The 17,750-nt window shown below is 47.8% G+C and overlaps 3 protein-coding genes across 5 annotated transcripts; 1 reads left to right on the top strand and 2 right to left on the bottom strand.

The window, feature by feature from the left end:
- Positions 1-2,253: 2,253 nt before the first annotated feature.
- Positions 2,254-8,088, bottom strand: LOC135642111 (uncharacterized). Of its 3 annotated transcripts, none has more exons than XM_065157976.1 (2): positions 7,012-8,088; positions 2,254-4,422 (listed from the first exon to the last, which is right to left on the bottom strand). In XM_065157976.1, exons 1-2 carry the CDS (start codon positions 8,086-8,088, stop codon positions 4,417-4,419), a joined length of 1,083 nt encoding a protein of 360 aa, XP_065014048.1. In that variant the 3' UTR covers positions 2,254-4,416. The 3 variants fall into 3 exon arrangements, with proteins under 3 accessions (XP_065014048.1, XP_065014047.1, XP_065014046.1); XM_065157975.1 differs by having other exon boundaries at positions 2,254-4,516; XM_065157974.1 differs by lacking the exon at positions 2,254-4,422 and having other exon boundaries at positions 6,915-8,088.
- LOC135642112 (probable WRKY transcription factor 49) lies at positions 2,486-4,345 on the top strand. Its single transcript, XM_065157977.1, has 3 exons — positions 2,486-2,721; positions 2,793-2,936; positions 3,793-4,345. Exons 1-3 carry the CDS (start codon positions 2,486-2,488, stop codon positions 4,343-4,345), a joined length of 933 nt encoding a protein of 310 aa, XP_065014049.1.
- LOC135642110 (scarecrow-like protein 9) lies at positions 6,915-11,971 on the bottom strand. Its single transcript, XM_065157973.1, has 2 exons — positions 8,949-11,971; positions 6,915-8,850 (listed from the first exon to the last, which is right to left on the bottom strand). Exon 1 carries the CDS (start codon positions 11,275-11,277, stop codon positions 9,031-9,033), a length of 2,247 nt encoding a protein of 748 aa, XP_065014045.1. The 5' UTR covers positions 11,278-11,971; the 3' UTR covers positions 6,915-8,850; positions 8,949-9,030.
- Between the last annotated feature and the right edge of the window lie 5,779 nt (positions 11,972-17,750).

Consider the following 17,750-nt stretch of genomic DNA (forward strand, 5'->3'; position numbering starts at 1 on the left):
TCTTCCTAATATCCAACTTCTTTTCTTTTATGTATACATCGTCAATTCGTGTTTGTTTCACTGTTTGTGGGGGATAGGCTTATGGATTAATATCAACAATATCTGGTGCGGACCTCCTACCAAGCCTTCTCATAAAACCACAAAGTCTATCATACCTTATGCTACTAGTTCAGCCTAACTAACGAGGAGCAGTTGGCTGCCTCATACTGGTCGACCTCTGAATTCCACTACCATTATTATGCTCCAATTGTGAATTTGGTCGTCGATGCCTCATTGCTTTATCGATCGTCGATGCCTCATTGCTTTATCGATCATATACTGATGCTCCAATGATCCACAAATCCCAATTGTGAGATCCAAGTCGACTTGATCGTCGTAACCCTCATACTGATTATAAACTCGTTTCTACGTAGCCCTATAATATTCTTCCTCAACTCTTACCTTCTTTTTAAATATATTTTCCTTTATTTGTTGTAGCTTGCTTTGAAATAATTTATGGATCTCTGTCGAAACTTTCTTGCATTTTGCAACATCAGGATACCCGTCGACCAAATGTATATTCACCCAAGTTATTCCTCTACCTTTGCCAAGCTAGTCACAATAAATTATATTGTCAATGATGATAGTTCTCATCTATCTTTCAGACATAAACCCATGCATTATCATGTGGTTGTTCCTGTCATGTTCTTATCAAATTTAAATCAAATAAGCTATAAAGTATAAACATATTGAATTGATCAAATATCGATAAAAAATCAAGCATTAAATAATTTTATTAAAACATAATTAATTCTATTTTATCATCATAAATATGTTACATGCACATTAAATATATAATTTTGATCCTAGATGATAAAATCATCATTATATACACTAATAACCTAATTAATTAATTCTCTTTCAATACTATAAACATGTCAAACACCCTAATAGGTATTAAAGATATTAAATTGATCTAAAATCGATCAAATTTTGATTAAATTATCATTAAAATAACTAATTACAGTATTAAATAACTTTAATAAAATATAATTAAAACTATTTTACCATCATAACTATATCAAATAAATTATTAAATATATAATTTTAATATAATATAATTTAAATTATGATGAAATCATCATTATATATACTAATTATATGATTAATATAATTAATTATCCATTAATTATTTCTCTTTCAACAGACAAATACCCTAATAGGTATTAAAAACAATCAAACTATCGTAAATAAATAGTCAAAACCCTTGATTTGAAAAAGGTATTCTTCGTTTCCTTTTAAGCTTATTAAGAAGGTCAGAGAGGATTTGATAGATAATGACAAACAGGTAAGAGACTGGATCATCTTATCTGAAATGAAATCATTCAAAAGTTCTACCATTGATACGGTAAGAAAAATAAAATGAAGAAATCCAAGCCACGATAAAATCGATGCGAGAGGTAAGGCTGGTTTAATAGCATCTCAAGAAGCTCTATTGAGGATGCCTTTTTTCTTTTTTTGTCGAGATTCACGAAAAGCATCGCATGCGAAGACGTGCATCACATCACCATCAGAGTGTATCCGAATGACATGTACATGTTTGCAAATCTTAAAGCGATGCGTATCAATGAAGACCGGTGAATGCCGCAGTTAATCGATTACCTCCAAAGACGAGCATTGTGGCTTATGCTATACAACCACTGCAACTTAGGGGATGGATGGGATGGGATCGACGTGGGAGCAGTTGCAGGCAGCCGCAGAGGGCAGATGATGATCCACCTGCTTCATATGTCGTATGTTTGACTTCTGCTCCCCAACACAAACTGCCCCGCTCAAGCCTGTTGGTCAACCGGTCCTTTTGTTTTCTTGTTTCACGGAAAGTTTCAACCCACGTAAAAGAAATCCACCCCCACATTCCCATCCTTTTTCCTCACTCCCATGCAACAATGGCGCACGTACTTGCACCATAAGAGCATGCCACTTTAGGACAGCGGTGTGGGGGCTGACTGATTTATGTTGTTGGAGAAGGAAGGGTCTGATTAGGTGCGAGAAGTTAATTACATCCGACTCCTGCCTTGCCATAGTGTGGTGGTTGCTTGGTGGAGAAGAGTCAGTAAACCCTACCCCACTGCTGTGGTTTAGGACGATGCTGCACATACAGGGAAACCCATCATGCCATCCAAGACCGCCATTCTACTGATTCAATGACCTCATCAACTTTTCCATGACAATGAGATGATCCTGAGGCACACATGAACGACGTTGATGCATTAGTTGAATGGCCTATCAAATCATACCTTTTAGTGGTTGACCCCTGCATTAGTTAAATTGCCATTCTTGACTCTCCACCAAGACAACGCATGCAGCCAGAAATCCAATCTTATCATAACACCACAATTTAAGAACATGGAAAGGTCATTGTAGAGGTTGAAGAGCAGCAGTAATTCTGTGTGGCTTCCAACGTTAAAAGGCCACATTCTGTGTCACTCTTCTCTCACACCAACTTATGATGCAGACGGAGGAGCCGGATGAGGCAGAGATCAACTGGCTCGACTCTTCTGCAGGGGAGCTGATGAGGGAGCTCCTGGAGGAGGATGATGATGATGAGACGAGCGCTACCATCATCTCCCACGAATCGTCCATCGTCAACAAGCTCATCTCCACTGTCTACTCCGGTCCGACGATCCGCGACGTGGAAAGTGCACTCTCCACGACCCTTGGAGCTGGGGATTCCAGTTGCAGGTGCACAGAATCGGAACCTGATAGTGTTTCCCATGTCTAATGAGGCATCGACCTGATGCAATCTCCTGTAGGGTTTCTGTGCCGGAGAAGAGCACCGGGAAGATGGACAGCAAGTACACACTTCGGATGAAGATATGTGGGAATGGGGTCGCCGATGATGGTTATAAGTGGAGGAAGTATGGCCAGAAATCCATCAAGAACAGTCCTAATCCGAGGTAGGTGTTCTCGCAAGTCATAAGAACTTGCTGGCTTCTGTTCTGCTATTTACCTTTAAATCTAAATGGTACCGTCACGATGAGATAACATAGAGAGTATCTGTCGAGAAATAATATACTGTTTGAAGCTCTACAATACTCTGATCATCTACTCTCTCACCTGCTATCCGTTGTCCCAATTCCTCCATCATCAGGTGATTAATATCCATGACAGTGTGAAGAATGAAAGAAAGAAACAACTGTTTCAGCATCAGCTTCGAGTAGTTTGCAGAAAGTCCATTCTATAAGAGCTCCATTTCTTGAGAGATCCAAATGCTTCCATTACCGTATTGGCAGACATGTCCCTACCACCCAAATCCGTGACATTTCCAGAATGTAATTAGGGTTCTTCTGCCAGGTTTCAATCCTCGTCTAAAACAAGAAAAACCATCCTCTTCACCTACGCTTCTCACTGATTCCACCAGATCATTTAAACTTGCACCTTCCACCACTGACTGATGTATGTGTAATAGTACCACAAGTAACTCCAACATGAACAAAAAAGCATCATCTCACCATCTAAATGCTTCGTTTCCTGTTATTAAGTCTGCAACCCACCCCATTCCATACACAGGCATGTTTCTAGTTCCAGCAAAAGGAATATGAATCATTGTATCTGCTTTGCCACACCATGAACACTGTAATTAATGTTCAACTGCTCCAAGCTTTAGTCCGTAACCTGCTTCCAGGTATGATATGCATATCCATGCAAGAATTGAAAGCCTTGCCCCAAAGCAAACTCATAACTTAAAGAGTAATCTGGATGATGACTTGAACTGACAGCAGCAATCATCTAATCTGCTATATTGGAGCACAGGAGTTACTACAGGTGCACAAACCCAAGGTGCAATGCCAAGAAGCAAGTGGAGAGGTCCTTGGAAGATCCAGAGATGCTCATTGTAACCTATGAAGGTCTCCACCTCCACTACACCTCACACTTCCTCCTGCCTCGGCCCCAGGATCTCTTCACTGCTGCCTGTCATGCTGCAAAGAAGCCAAAACTCCAATCCACTGACCTTCATGCTGAGGTGCCAGATTGTGTTCCACCGGAACCTACGGTGCACAGCCCATCCATGTTGTTGATGCAGCAATCACAGGCTGAAGCACGAAGCCTGGTGGAAGGACTTGATCAGAGCAAAGACACCACAGATGACAGTTTGCGGCATGGGCTCGATGAGGATGTCATGCAGAGATCACAAGGCCTGCTGGAAGATATTGTGCCTTTGCTGGTAAGAAAGCCATGCAACTCAACCATCTACTCATATGGCAACAATCTCTTGTCACATGAATCTCCTCCATCTTCTTCTACCATTTCTTGGAGCCCCAGCTCTCCCTGCCTTGATGTGGGTATATTTTCCAGCATCTTGTGAGTATCACATTAGTAGATGCAAGGATAAAGCCAAGAATCAAGTGACAATGAGGTAGAGGAAGCACTATACCCCTATCTCTGCAGATTACCATCGAGAACTGAGAGTGTAAAATGTGGTTACTCCAGATCTCACTTAAGATGTTGATGTAAATCACTAAATGTATTATGTATCCTACAGGAATTCCAATATGCATTATATAATGGTTTTAGACAAAGCACATCACAAGCTAATGAACATCATGCAGATTCCGACAATGAAAATACTTATCACACAGGTTGCTGACTGCTTAGAGGCTTGAAAAGTTCAACAACTCGTATAGGATCCAGATTTTTCAGTATTGAAGTAGAAACTCCATCAAATACTTCACACATATTACAATTGAGAACCAAGAATGGAAAATATGGTTACTCCAGATCTCATTTAGGATGTCACCAATGAGACAGGATATCAGAATGTTGTTTAAGTTTAATGCAAATCACCAGATGTATTTGTGTCTACAGGAATTCAAATATGCATTATCATAATGGTTTTATACAAGCACATCCCGAGCTAATGAACATCAGACAGATCCCAAAAATGAAAATTTTTACCACACAGATCTTGCTGACTGCTAGGAAACTTGAATAGTTCAACAAATTCTGTAAGTTCCGGAATTTTAGCTATTGGAGTAGTAACTCCGAATACTTTTCTGCAGAAATGGATACGGGATGACCTTTGTTCAGAGCATAATACCATGAGTTGATTTGGACAAACTAGATGTTTGATTGCATTAGATCAATGTGTTCCCCAACAATTTATGATGGTGTTTAATGCATCAATTCATGTATATAACACCCAAAATCCATCCTATAGGATTGAATATGGGTTTGTGATGCATTTAGAAAAGACAGCATCTGACCAATTTCTTTGTTCATTATAGTGAAAGATTATTAACTCAAACATGCAAATGTAATCGGTCACTATTGTAGTTGATGACCAAGCACAAACACAATAAACTGGGGTAAAAGAACAAGTGACAGGGAAGCACCCTTTAGCATTAACATTCAGCTTAAGTCTTGGATTGCAATTTTTTACTGCTTATGATCATTGGCATAGTGAAAGGCACAATAATCAACTTTGTTCAGATTTTCTGAAACCCATTTTTACATGCATGAGTTCAAGCCCCATGATGCACGATAGTACAATCTGATACCTATTAACCAATGTGCATTAATTATCTCATATGCCAATCAACCTTATGTTTTTTTTGTCTCAAATGGCAAATAAGATCTTAATGAGTTAAATCAAATTATCCTTAGGTTTGTCACAGCAATGCATGAAGGTGATAACCTCAACAAAGATATCCTGTCATGCTTCCCATGACTCTGACAAAATCATCTCATAACCAAATTCTTCTTCCCATGGATTTTTATTTGTTTCTAACCTCTCAGAAATGGTCTTTGCACATCTTAATCAAATATTAACGTAATTTTATACAGTATGCATCTAGGTTGCTATTAACAAAGCCTCAGCTTAGACATACATTGGAGTATGTCTTCTTGAATTTGGCATTAATCCTCATACAGAAAAAGTGCATTCGAATTATTAAAAACCATAGAAGTCAACATGTCACCTTTGGAAACCTACAAGTGCCATCTAATCACCTAAAGTTGGGAACATAACCAAATCCATGCCCTCACCTTATCCATTTCAAACAGAATCCACGTCCAGCACCGCGGAAATAACATACATACCGAGCCCATAGCATTATGCCCAAATAAATTTAATTTTGCAATCTATATTTCCATATACTGAAGATAAAGAGGCAGATAACGGTTGATGTATGTATACTGAAGTATACAACTGCTAACTGCCGAGTTATCTTTCATGATAAATGACAAAAAAGAAACAAATTCGACCATTTATGTGTTTAAACAACAAGGAATCTAACTTTTCACTGGTTAGCACAGTGTTAATGAAGCAGAAGCTATCCTCTGAATTACATATGGACTAACAAAAAGAAACTCTGACATGCACCAATAGAGTCCCTGGTATTTGCAGGACTTTGAATGAGGAACAAGACCATGAAAGAATGGACATTTTGACTCAAATGTGCCATGTGACTTCTTATCACACCTTAACATTTGAAGAAGATGTGTGTTTGTCCAGTATGTAGCAAAAATGACAAGAAATGAAGATAATAATATTTGATGCGAGTTGGAGAATGTACTCAGAGAGAAAGAAATTCCAAAGAAAGTTTCTTGGTTGCAAGTGTAGCAGCTGTGACAATTGTTAACCAGTCACAAACCCTCCTAGGAGAAGCGGTCTGAGTTTTATATAAGTATTGGGAAATGATGTAAATAGCTAAAGCTTATAAGTGCATGTGGGAGTGGAAGCATTGACCCTGTAAAGGAGGTATCTTCTGAGACTGACTTATATAGCAAGCCTTCAAACATTAAAAAGATGACTAATGATAATGATTCACACAATGTTGTTGAAAGATTTAAATACTTGAGTAGTTTGCATGATCTCAGGGCAATGATAGTATTAGGATCACCAAGGTTTAATACAAGAGACCATCAACCACATCTCAACTAGAAAGAGCAAAATTTCAATTGAGAGAACCAAGCAAATGTCATAGACTAAATTACAAGTCAATAAACAAAAGGGATTAGCCTATATCTGACCTTGTTCATGTACTCTGTATACCTTTCTCCGAAGGACTCCACCATCAACGCTTCCTCAAACTCTGCCTTCCGCCCGTAGTAGACCAGACAAACAGCAACGAGGAACAGCAAACTGAGCGGCGCCCGCAGGGTGATGCAATGCAGTGAGAACAGCAGCATCGTCGAAGCATAGATGGGATGACGCACCCACCTGTAGGGGCCGAACTGCACCACCGCCGTCGGCACCACCACCTTCTCTGAGTAATTCGCCAGATAGAGAACCGAGTGGTACCGCATGAAGAGCGTCACCGCGACCAGAGCCCAGACACCCGCATTGGCCCACCCGCCGGATATCGTGTGCAGCTCAGGCCCCTCGTACGCCGCAAGCCAATGACCGACCAACACGAGGACCGCGAAGCCGACCTGGAAAGGGCCGGGGAGGCGGACGTCCCACTTGGTGTCGTGCGGGCGGGCGTAGAGGTCACCGTAGAGGCGTCGGCGGACGGACGACTCGAAGAAGAAGAAGTAGTGGTAAACGAAGAAGAGGACAACGGGCCAGCCCTCGAGAAAACCATTGAAGTGGGCCGGGGGTACGACCGTGAGCCAGGCGACGGCGGCGGTAACGACGGCGAGCTGCTCGAGGATCGAAGCGCGGCCGAGGGAGTGCTTGCGGAAGCAGAGGAGGCCATAGGCGGCGAGGGCAGCGGCGGAGATCCAGGGCCAGAAGATCCAGGTCCAGCTAAAATAGGTCCAGAAGAAGGGGTTGAGCACGAGAGAGACGGCCTTCTTGACGGCGGCGATGGCGATGGCGAGGACCGCGGACCACTTGCAGATGGCGAGAGGGGTAACACGGTCGAGGTCGAGGTCGAAGGGAGGCAGCGGGAGAGAGGAGGTTTTGGAGAGGGCTTGGGGAGGGAGGGCAAGGTGTTTGTGGTTGGGTCCGAGAGAGAGAGTGAGCGATGGGAACTTGTGCGGGAGGGGAGAGTTGGGAGAGAGGGCGAGGGAAGGGCGGAGGAGGGAGAAGAGGGGTCGGGGTTTGGGCCGGGTAGGAGAAGGGAGGGGAGGAGGGAAGTGGAGGAAGCGAGCGGTAGTTCCCATCGGGTAAGACGAGACCGAGCAGGGGAGAGAAGTCGGGACTCCAAACGAGCTTATCCTCCTCGTCTCCCCCACACGAACCAGGCACGCGTGCGTGTAGGGTTTTAACCTGGTTCGACTCGACCCGTAACTGTCAATTAAGTTTCTCATCTTAATACCTTAAAATTAAAATGATTCGAGAGCCTCAATGATTGGGCGGCCGCATATGTACATCTATGCGTACCTCTGTCCGCATGTACGCTAGTAAGTCATCGACCCCATCAATTAAACCAACAAGAACGACGATACGTTGACTGTTACAAAGACTAGCTTGAAGCAATGCAAGAAACAATTCACACTAGAAGACCACATCCGCGTGCTGCTGCCATCAAGACGCAGTCGTACAATGTGCTGCAGAACAATGCAGGGAGCGGAGTGGCTGACACAGGAAGGAGGAGACGCAGAAGCTTTGGACAACGATGGACCCATCAGACAAAGTACTACATGTAATAAGCTGGTGGATAAGCTTTCACCAGATGTGCCAGAAATCTGAACTTAAAATGGCTACTTCATTTGATTGTTAATTTCGATAGTTCAAATACATAAAATTCTTGCAAACCCACAAACGTATTCTTTGTTGTGTTTGTTGGCTGCAAACCAGAATATTTCAGTACCCTCTTGTTGTTGTCGGCAGCTCCTAACATCACTTCCTTTGCAGTCCAAAATTTTCATGACTTCTTTGCCAACAAATGCCGATCTCTGGGACAGAAGTCCGGTCCCATCTGCCTGCATCACGCAAGCCAAAGATTATATGATTAGTCAACATGTTGATATTTAGAATACATGATGACAAGAGAAACCTGATTACAGATAGATAGATGTACCTCATCAGAGATTGGTTAGATGAATCAGGACCAATTGCCTGGAAGCATGTTTAACTTTTACGGCAATGACCGAAAGGTTACACTAAGCTTCAGTAGGCTTCCATGCGGATATGGCATAAGTGATCCTTCCCTTCCATCCCTGAATCAACCATCGGCTATCTTCATCGATAACGAAATCCTTGTGATAGCAGCTCTTCACCTTATCATTGGCTTTCTTCATGATGTCGGGGTCCAGCGGAAGCTGCACAAACCCAGCCCTGAGGTTCCTGACCTGCCACTGCTTGTATGTCTCAGGTCTCTCGACCCTTTCTGAGCCTTCACATGCTATAACATTAAGAGCCTCCCTTCCAAAGAGATCCTTCTCGATCAATAACCTTTGTTCATCGTCGCACGGCACATTCGTTTCAAGCATGTCAAACAAAGCAGAGAAGTGGAAGAGAGCCTCTCGGAAGCGTGTTACAAAGAAGGGGGCACTGTATGATCCATTTACGACTCCATGGATGAAAGCATCTGGGTTCATCTTCCTAATTGTGTTGAGGACCCGATTCCTGGGACTATCCACAATGACAGTCTCATCAATGAGATTCCTGAAGCGGTACAAACAGTTGACCACCACAACCTCATCTTTAGCAATGTGAAGATCCTCAACCCGAATGCTCTCCCATTTAGAGGCAATGGCCTGATACTCGAAAGGAACATTAAAACCTTTTGCATAAGCTGCCAGCCTTTGCCCTGTCTCTTCAATTCTCTCTGTGGGACGGAAACCTGGCTGAGGCACATCGATACCAGTTATTCGCAATTTTGGTGGGCCACCCTCCCTAGTGGCGAGACGCTGGATAAGGCATGGCCACTGAAACCCAAAATAGATGCCAAAATCAATGATATGAACCTTTGATGCCTTCTCTGCCAGATTAAGTATCGTCTGATTAGAGAAAAAATGTGAAATCCTCTTGAACGGACATGCTGCAAGATACAAATGATAAGCCTTCAATATATCGGTTGCGGTGGTCCTCTTTGCCACAAGAGCCTGATAGATCTGACTTCCCATGCCAGCTAAGCGAGCCTCAAGACCGTCCGCAAAGCAATGTGCCAACCTCTGAGACCCATCTCCATTAGGTGAAGAGTGCTGTCTAATTTGCTTCAGCAGTTCATTAGCGGTTCGCCTGTCATCAACTGCCACAGCTTGCGCACACAGGATGAGAAGAGTTCTGAGATCCACCACCTCTTTCTTTGTTTGCTTCTTTCGTCGTGTCTTGCCACCACTTGAACCCTTTGTTGGAACATTCTGGGCACTTTTGCTTGCCTCATTCTGCATTGCTTCCCGTAGATCAGACATCTTCTTAGAGCATTTATCTCCCTGATAAAGCAAAACCATGTCAAACATTTCAGACCTGACTTCTCCATCAGATGAAACAGCCGACTGTTTATTGTTCCTCCCCTCTGTCAAATCCAAGTCCTCCATGTTTGGATTCTTCCGAACTCTGGAACCATTTGACGAAATTGTTTTCTCCACCTTCCCCTTGCTATTGCACAGTTTACCATCTCTTTTTGGTATCTGAACCGATGAAACACCATTAGACTCTAAGTTGATAAACAATTTATCATTGCTGGGAAGGAACTTGCGTGCTTCTTCGACTCCTCTCTTGAAATGCCAGGTCGGCATGCTTCCGAAAAACAAATTAGGAGATATGGTCACATTATTAAATGGCTCCTCTATGCTACTGATGCTGTTATAGGAGCTAGATGGAGTCTGAGGTGAATAATCAACAGAACCCGGGCAAGTGAGTGACTGTTGGTAATCCGAAGAATCACAGACGGAGCTATTGTCTGCAACCCTGCTGCTACTACTGGCACCACCTCTATAGAGATTCCCATACCGATCATTGCTTCTCTCATCAGGGCTCCCTGAACAATGGTGACCATCGAACAGTGGCCGATCAGGGGATGGTGGGTACTTTTGGCCAAGGATGTCATAGAAGGGTTTCACCGCAGCTCGAAGGGCTGAGTCTTCTTTGTAAGTACTAACCTTCTCATCTATATCCTCCTCCAGAAGCATTCGGCTTATGTAGTTTAGGGCGATGTCCGAGTAGAAGATATCACTATCTTCTGGATTATCACCCCCGACACTTGTGCTAATGGATGTCGGATAGCTACTTTGGTTGGTCAGGGAAGACATTTGTGCCAAGTCTACATAGTTAACATGCCCTAGAAAGGGCTGCGACTCTCCTAACCCAATAGCCCGGAAAATGTTTTGATCGGAATAGAAATCATCATAACTCAGTCCGCTAATCATGCCGGACAATTCACGGAGGCCAGAATCCATAACCATTGAACCAGATATCTTCTACACTACCTAAATTTAGATCAAGATAAACCCTAAGTAATCACCTGGTACTAACCCTTCTTACAGTCCAGCAACCAGAATAAGATCTACAAATCCTAATTTCTCGTCAAGGGTTATACGAAGAACCAGAGTTCGGTGAAATGCTGGTGGAATGCCACCAGTTGATTCCGGATAGCTGCCAATCTCTAACTTTTACGGAACTAAAGCTACCACAGACTTAATTTGACACGAATCAAAATCTGCAGTTCTACGAAATAAGATCCTTAACATGAACAGCGAAGCAGTCAAAGAAAAAGGATCAATCAAAACACAAATAACAGGATGGAGGTATATATCGAGGAAGACAGAAAATATGTAAGAAACGAAGTGTTCAGCCCTATATCCTCATGAACTGATTTCATCCACCATCAAGAACCATGGAACGATCCAAAGAAGGCAACTTTACGATCAAGGAAAGAGTCAGACCAGACGGAAACAAAGGTTGGCGGCCCCAAATCCGGCCGCGGAGCAAGAGGAGGCAGAGACAGAGGCGGCAGAGGCTTGCCTTATCAAAATCCTGCTACTGTGGGAGGCAAAAGAAAAGGCGAAGCAGAGGGAGAGGGAGATGGAGATGGAGTTGGAAAGGGTGGCCGAGCTCGAGAAATAGTGGTTTGCTTGCCTTGCCTTTTGGTCCACCTTCTTCTTGTCTGCGATGTAATTTATTGCTTCCCGCACGAAGGCAAACAGTTAAAGGTAATAATATATTTTATTGTTATTATTATTATTAAGAAAATAAATCCCGAGGAATCTAATCGGGAGTTGCATACCGAAACGTGGGCGACACAGAGCCGTCTGATGGTGATTCACCGGCTGCTGCCCGCTGTTCCACGATTCCCGGTTTGCGGCCAATGGATTTGCATTAAAGGAGATTGTTTCCATCCTCGCCATTCGTTACCCGCGAGCCGGACCTGCACTGTTATTCGACAAAATGAGAGACTGACGAGGGGGCCACCAGATCCGGGAAGCAGGAGAACGGGACACGTGACGAAGAAGCGTTGCCATTTCAGTGACGCCGGGGACACACGGGGAGTCGGCGAGGTGGTGCGCTTGGCCATCTCGTCGTGGACGCAGGGGTCGACCTCGGTCTCCGCGGCACGAGGGCGCGGCCACCGTTGGCCACGTGTCCTGGCGTATGGGATGACGACCCGATGGTGGGTGGTGTGGGATCCGCAGCGCGGGTGTGCGGAGGTCAAGACGTTTCGACCGATCTCCCAAACGCAACACGTGGCCCCCGCGTGACCGACGTATAGAACCGCAGTACTGGCACGTGGAGCTACGCATTCCTCATAGCGAATGACTCCCCCGTCGGAGGCGTGGGCGACACAGACTCCAACCAATCAACGCACTGGTACTCGCGAGGGTGAAATCGCTGTTCGATATACGCATATGCACACACAATTTGGTAATGGAAAACCAATAAAAAGCATTATAAGATTGACCCCACAGAGCCGCAAAAGGACGACAAAACACAGGGGTCCACATGAAACTGATGTAGGTTTCAACGTATCCATGGGGCGCACACACATTATGTGTGATGGGAACGACTCGAGCGTCGTCTTCGGTAATTATCATCAGGAGAAAGGGATGGGGCTGTTGACTCTTGGTAATTATAATTGAAGATATACAAACCTAATTAGACCAAAATTTTGACATCGGATTTGGAGTATGCATTGTGATCCAACCCATCTGGGTTGGCATGACACCCTCAGAAAGGGTTGGCCCCTGACAGGACAGGGAACCTACTATTATTCACAATTATATCAGCATGTAAGACAATACGTCTAAGTCAATACTATTCTTGCATAATCAGGGCAGCACTGACGAAGCACAATACCATCCCCGAGAGGTCATGATGATGTCAACCCACAAAGGCCGACATGGTGCCGACCCACAAAGGACGAGACAACACCCACCCAGCACAATTCCCCTTAACGCGACGTCGCCCCGCCATAGCCAGGACGGCACCGACCGTACACCACACCGTCCCACAAAGGTCGGGATGGCGCCAACCATGCACGGCGTCGTCCCGCGAAGGCCAGGATAACACCAACCAAGTACAACGTCGTCCCACAAAGGTCGGGACAACGCCAACCATTCATAGCGCCATCCTGCAAAGCCTAGGACTATGACGACCATGCACAGTGCCGTCCCACAAAGGTCGGGACGACGCCAATCAAGTACAACGCCGATGGTGATAAAACAACCCAAGTACGATCGGTTCCCGCAAGGGAAAGATAAAAATCCCTCGAGGGATCCATCGACAGGAGGTCCCTCTCTAGCCACTCCTAGACTAACAAGATCTTCGGAGGTGTCAATGTTAGGAGCTCCTTCCCGACCCCGACTTGTGTGCAGGAATCGGTGTCCGAGGAATAGGCAGTCAGACCCAACGAGCATCCGACTTTGAAGCCAGGGCTAGAACCCAACCCACCAGAGGCGAACGATCTTGACATCCAGGACCAAACCAAACCATGCCAGCTTGCTCTACCACCATGTAAAGGATCACTATCACCCCCAAACCCTAAACTGGTACTGTACCTGATATGGCAAAAAATGGTAAACCCCACTCCCGGCGATGCCCCCCGCACGTGGACAGGCGCGGCGCCCCAGGGAGAGCAACGAGGGCAACGGTCTGCGTCCGGACGTTAGCCTCACTGAGCCCACAGCCCCTTCAGGTGACCCAGTACAGTAGGACGAGACAGAAGTGGGTAGCGGTTGAAGCTCGCCCATACCCTGCGATCCCCCGTTCCCATACGCAACGTCCTCAGCGATGTCGGACGCCATCAGAGATACGGCCCCGACCGACGGGATGGCGCACCCGAGAATGTCGGGTTCCCCTATAAACGTCCTCAAGCCAGAGGGAAGAGGTCAGGCTGGATTCCCCAAACAACCGCCATCGCATCTCTCTAACTTGATCGTCGGAGGGATCGGGTCGAGCGGACCCGACCATTGTGCAGGTATCAAGCCGAGGTCTCCCGTCCGGGACGCGCCGGCGATCCCCGCCCGGGAAGAGTCGCCGCATCGCCCCGAGTCCGAGGCCGCACCCGACCACCCCGGTGGAGACGAGTACCGCCCCAGGGAGATCCCCGCCATTCGGACCCCCGAACGAGCCGAGACGACCTCCCGGGTCACGGCTAAGAAAAAAAGGGTGTTTACACTAACTAAAAAAAGGTGTTTACACTAACATAATGGCGCTAGAGGAAGGGTCGGTCCGAATGTCAAGCGATCCACAGGCTCACTCCGACGAACCCCCAGCCATCCGGTCGCACACGACCGACGCGACGGAGGAGCACCCCCAACAGGAGGGAATTCGGGACGAGCGCCCCGCCGCGACCTCGAAGCGCTATTGGCGATTATTCAACGATCCGGGCCTATCGCCTCCCGTCGCCAATCCCGGTGGCCCATCACCCGTGCCACCCGAAGCCTTCTACGACCTCACGCACCAGGTTCGGGCCCTTACGGGAGTAATGCAGACCATCATCCCGCTGGTCTCTCCCCCGACGTCTTCACACTCAACCTTACCCCCACCGCGGCAACGGCCCGCCGCTCAAAACGCCGCACCGCTCCCCGAGTCTCCCGCTTCGCCTCCGGGCCGATCGACCCAACCCGGGAGCCGAGGAGCGGAGGAACCAGCGGCGCACCCGACGGTCGTAGCCCCACTTTCAGACTCGGCAGAGGGCCTGTGGGCCCAGCTACGCCTCGTAGGCCGCCGGCTGGACGAGGTGCAGCGCGAGGTTCGCCGGACCAGGGGAGACCCGGGGGCCGAACAACACCAGGGGTCCCCCTTCATCCCCAAGATTCAAGAGCAGGCCATCCCGCCGCATTTTCGGCTCCCGTCATTAGATGCCTATGAAGGTGCCACCGATCCGGCAGACCATGTGGCTGCTTTCCGCGCCCAAATGGCGCTATACGGGACGTCCGATGCCCTGATGTGCAGGGCGTTCCCGACAACCCTGCGGGGCCCAGCCCGAGCGTGGTACAGCAATCTGAAGACCGCGACCATCGCCTCTTTCGACCAGCTGGCCAGGGACTTTGAGCTTAACTTCCTGGCTCATGCCAAGCCGAAACCGTCGGTGGCGATGCTCCTCGGGCTCAACCAGAGGGAGGATGAGCCCCTTTCTCACTTTGTGAACCGCTTCACCACACAAATCCGCGGGCTATCTGATGCTCACCCTTCTTTGATGATGCAGGCATTCATGATGGGCCTGCGCCCTACCCGATTCTTTTGGTCTCTGGTGGAGCGACCCCCTACTTCGGTTCCCGAAATGTTGCAGCGTGCGAACCAGTACATCGCTGCCGAGGCATGGATGGTCGGGAAGCGTGACGAGCGCAAAAGGGTCAAGCCAGAGCAGTCCCAACAGCAACAGCCCGCCACCTCCCGACGCAGGGCCGGCGGCCTCAACGATGCGGTACCTAGGTCCCCTCCCCCGGGCCTGAACTCCTCTCGGACCGAGATATTTCTCCATATTAAGGAGAAAGGCCTTCTCAAAGACCCCTACCCGATGAGGAGTCCGCGCGAGCTCGCGGACCGCTCTAAATACTACCGTTTCCACCGGCAGCCCGGTCACGACACCGAGGAGTGTCGAGAATTAAAAAGGCAAATTGAGGAGCTCATCCGCCGAGGGCACCTCGGTTCATACCTCCGACCAGACAAGGAGCTCTCGCCACGCCCGGAGGGCCCCATCGAGCGACACATAGATGTCATAACCGGCGGGCCGGCGTCCGGAGGGAGTTCCACGGCGGGTGGAAGGGCATACGCCAGGGCCTCCCGGGCTGAGGATTCCAAACCTGAAAAAGGCCCCGAAGTCACCTTCCCGACCGAGGGATCTGAACTAGCCGAGCATGACGACGCACTGGTGATATCAGCCAGAATCGCCAACGCGCAAGTGAGAAGAATCATGGTCGACACTGGAAGCTCGGCCGATATACTTTATTGGGACGCGTTCCAAAAGCTCGGCCTGGTAAAGGAGAACATGAAGCCGGTATGCTCAACACTCACGGGGTTCACCGGCGCCTCAATCTCGTCACTAGGGGTCATCACCCTGCCCCTAACTTTGGGAGCCTTCCCGAAGGCGAAAACTGTGATGACCTCCTTTCTGGTGGTCGACCTCCCCACGGCATACAACGCCATCCTAGGACGGCCAACCCTCAACAAGACCCGAGCCGTCATCTCAACTTACTATCAAACCATCAAGTTCCCGACCCACGATGGGGTCGGGGAAGTGGCGGGGAACTCCTGGGAGTCCAGTCGCTGCTACTTGACCGCTGTGTCATTAAACAAGAGAGCAAGGATCCAATCCCCGCTGGAAGACCCCCGGGAGGGAAAAAAACCAACCCCCCGCCCCGAGCCGAAGGAATCCACCGTCGACTTGCCACTGGTCGAAGGAAGGCCCGATCAAACAGTCAAAATCGGGTCGGGACTCCCCGAAAAAGAACAACAGCAGCTCGTCGGCCTTCTGCGAGTCAACGCCGACATCTTCGCTTGGACGCCAGCCGACCTAGTAGGAGTCCACCCGGAAGTCGCGCTGCACCACCTGAACATCTCGTCCGACGCCCGACCGGTGAAACAGAGGCCCAGGCGGCAGGCCCCGGATCGGCAACTGGCCATCCGAGAAGAAGTAAACCGGCTTCTGGCGGTCGGTTTCATAGAAGAGGCAAGGTACCCACAGTGGCTCTCAAATGTAGTCCTTGTCAAAAAACCTAATGGAAGCTGACGGATGTGCGTTGACTACACCAGTCTCAACAATGCTTGCCCAAAAGATTGCTACCCCCTGTCGAAGATCGACCAGCTGGTCGATGCCACGGCCGGCCACGCCCGACTCTCGTTTATGGACGTCTTCTCCGGGTACAACCAGATCAGGATGGCACCCGAAGATCAAAAACATACAGCCTTCCTCACCGAGCAAGGGATATATTTTTACAAAGTTATGCCGTTCGGGTTGAAAAACGCCGGGGCAACCTACCAGAGGACGGTGAACAAGATGTTCGCCCGCCAGATCGGACGAAACATGGAGGTATATGTCGACGACATGATCGTAAAGAGCCGAACGGCGGAGGCTCATCCCTCCGACCTGGCATAAACATTCGACACTCTGCGGAGGTTCGGCCTGCGCCTCAACCCCGCCAAGTACGCCTTCGGCGTGACCTCGGGAAAATTCCTCGGATTCATCATACACGAGAGAGGGATTGACGCCAACCCGGAAAAGATACAAGCCATCATTGACATGCGGCCTCCTCGGACGATCAGAGACCTGCAGCGCCTTAACGGGAGGCTAGTCGCTTTATCGCGTTTCCTCTCCCGATCGGGAGATCGCTGCCACTCTTTTTTCCGGGCCCTGAAGGATCCGAAGAACTTCCGATGGACGGCGGAATGCGAGACGGCCTTCGAGCAGATGAAGCTACACCTGGCCAGCCTCCCTCGA

The sequence above is a fragment of the Musa acuminata genome, chromosome BXJ3-7, assembly GCF_036884655.1.
Source record: "Musa acuminata AAA Group cultivar baxijiao chromosome BXJ3-7, Cavendish_Baxijiao_AAA, whole genome shotgun sequence".
Lineage (NCBI taxonomy): Eukaryota > Viridiplantae > Streptophyta > Magnoliopsida > Zingiberales > Musaceae > Musa > Musa acuminata.

Excerpts from the sequence above, each read along its gene's own strand:
- LOC135642112 (XM_065157977.1), top strand. The coding sequence starts at position 2,486 with ATGATGCAGACGGAGGAGCCGGATGAGGCAGAGATCAACTGGCTCGAC. Across the intron at positions 2,722-2,792 it reads GCTGGGGATTCCAGTTGCAG|GGTTTCTGTGCCGGAGAAGA; the intron begins GTGCACAGAATC and ends AATCTCCTGTAG. Across the intron at positions 2,937-3,792 it reads AAGAACAGTCCTAATCCGAG|GAGTTACTACAGGTGCACAA; the intron begins GTAGGTGTTCTC and ends ATTGGAGCACAG.
- LOC135642111 (XM_065157974.1), bottom strand. The coding sequence starts at position 8,088 with ATGGGAACTACCGCTCGCTTCCTCCACTTCCCTCCTCCCCTCCCTTCT.
- LOC135642110 (XM_065157973.1), bottom strand. The coding sequence starts at position 11,277 with ATGGTTATGGATTCTGGCCTCCGTGAATTGTCCGGCATGATTAGCGGA.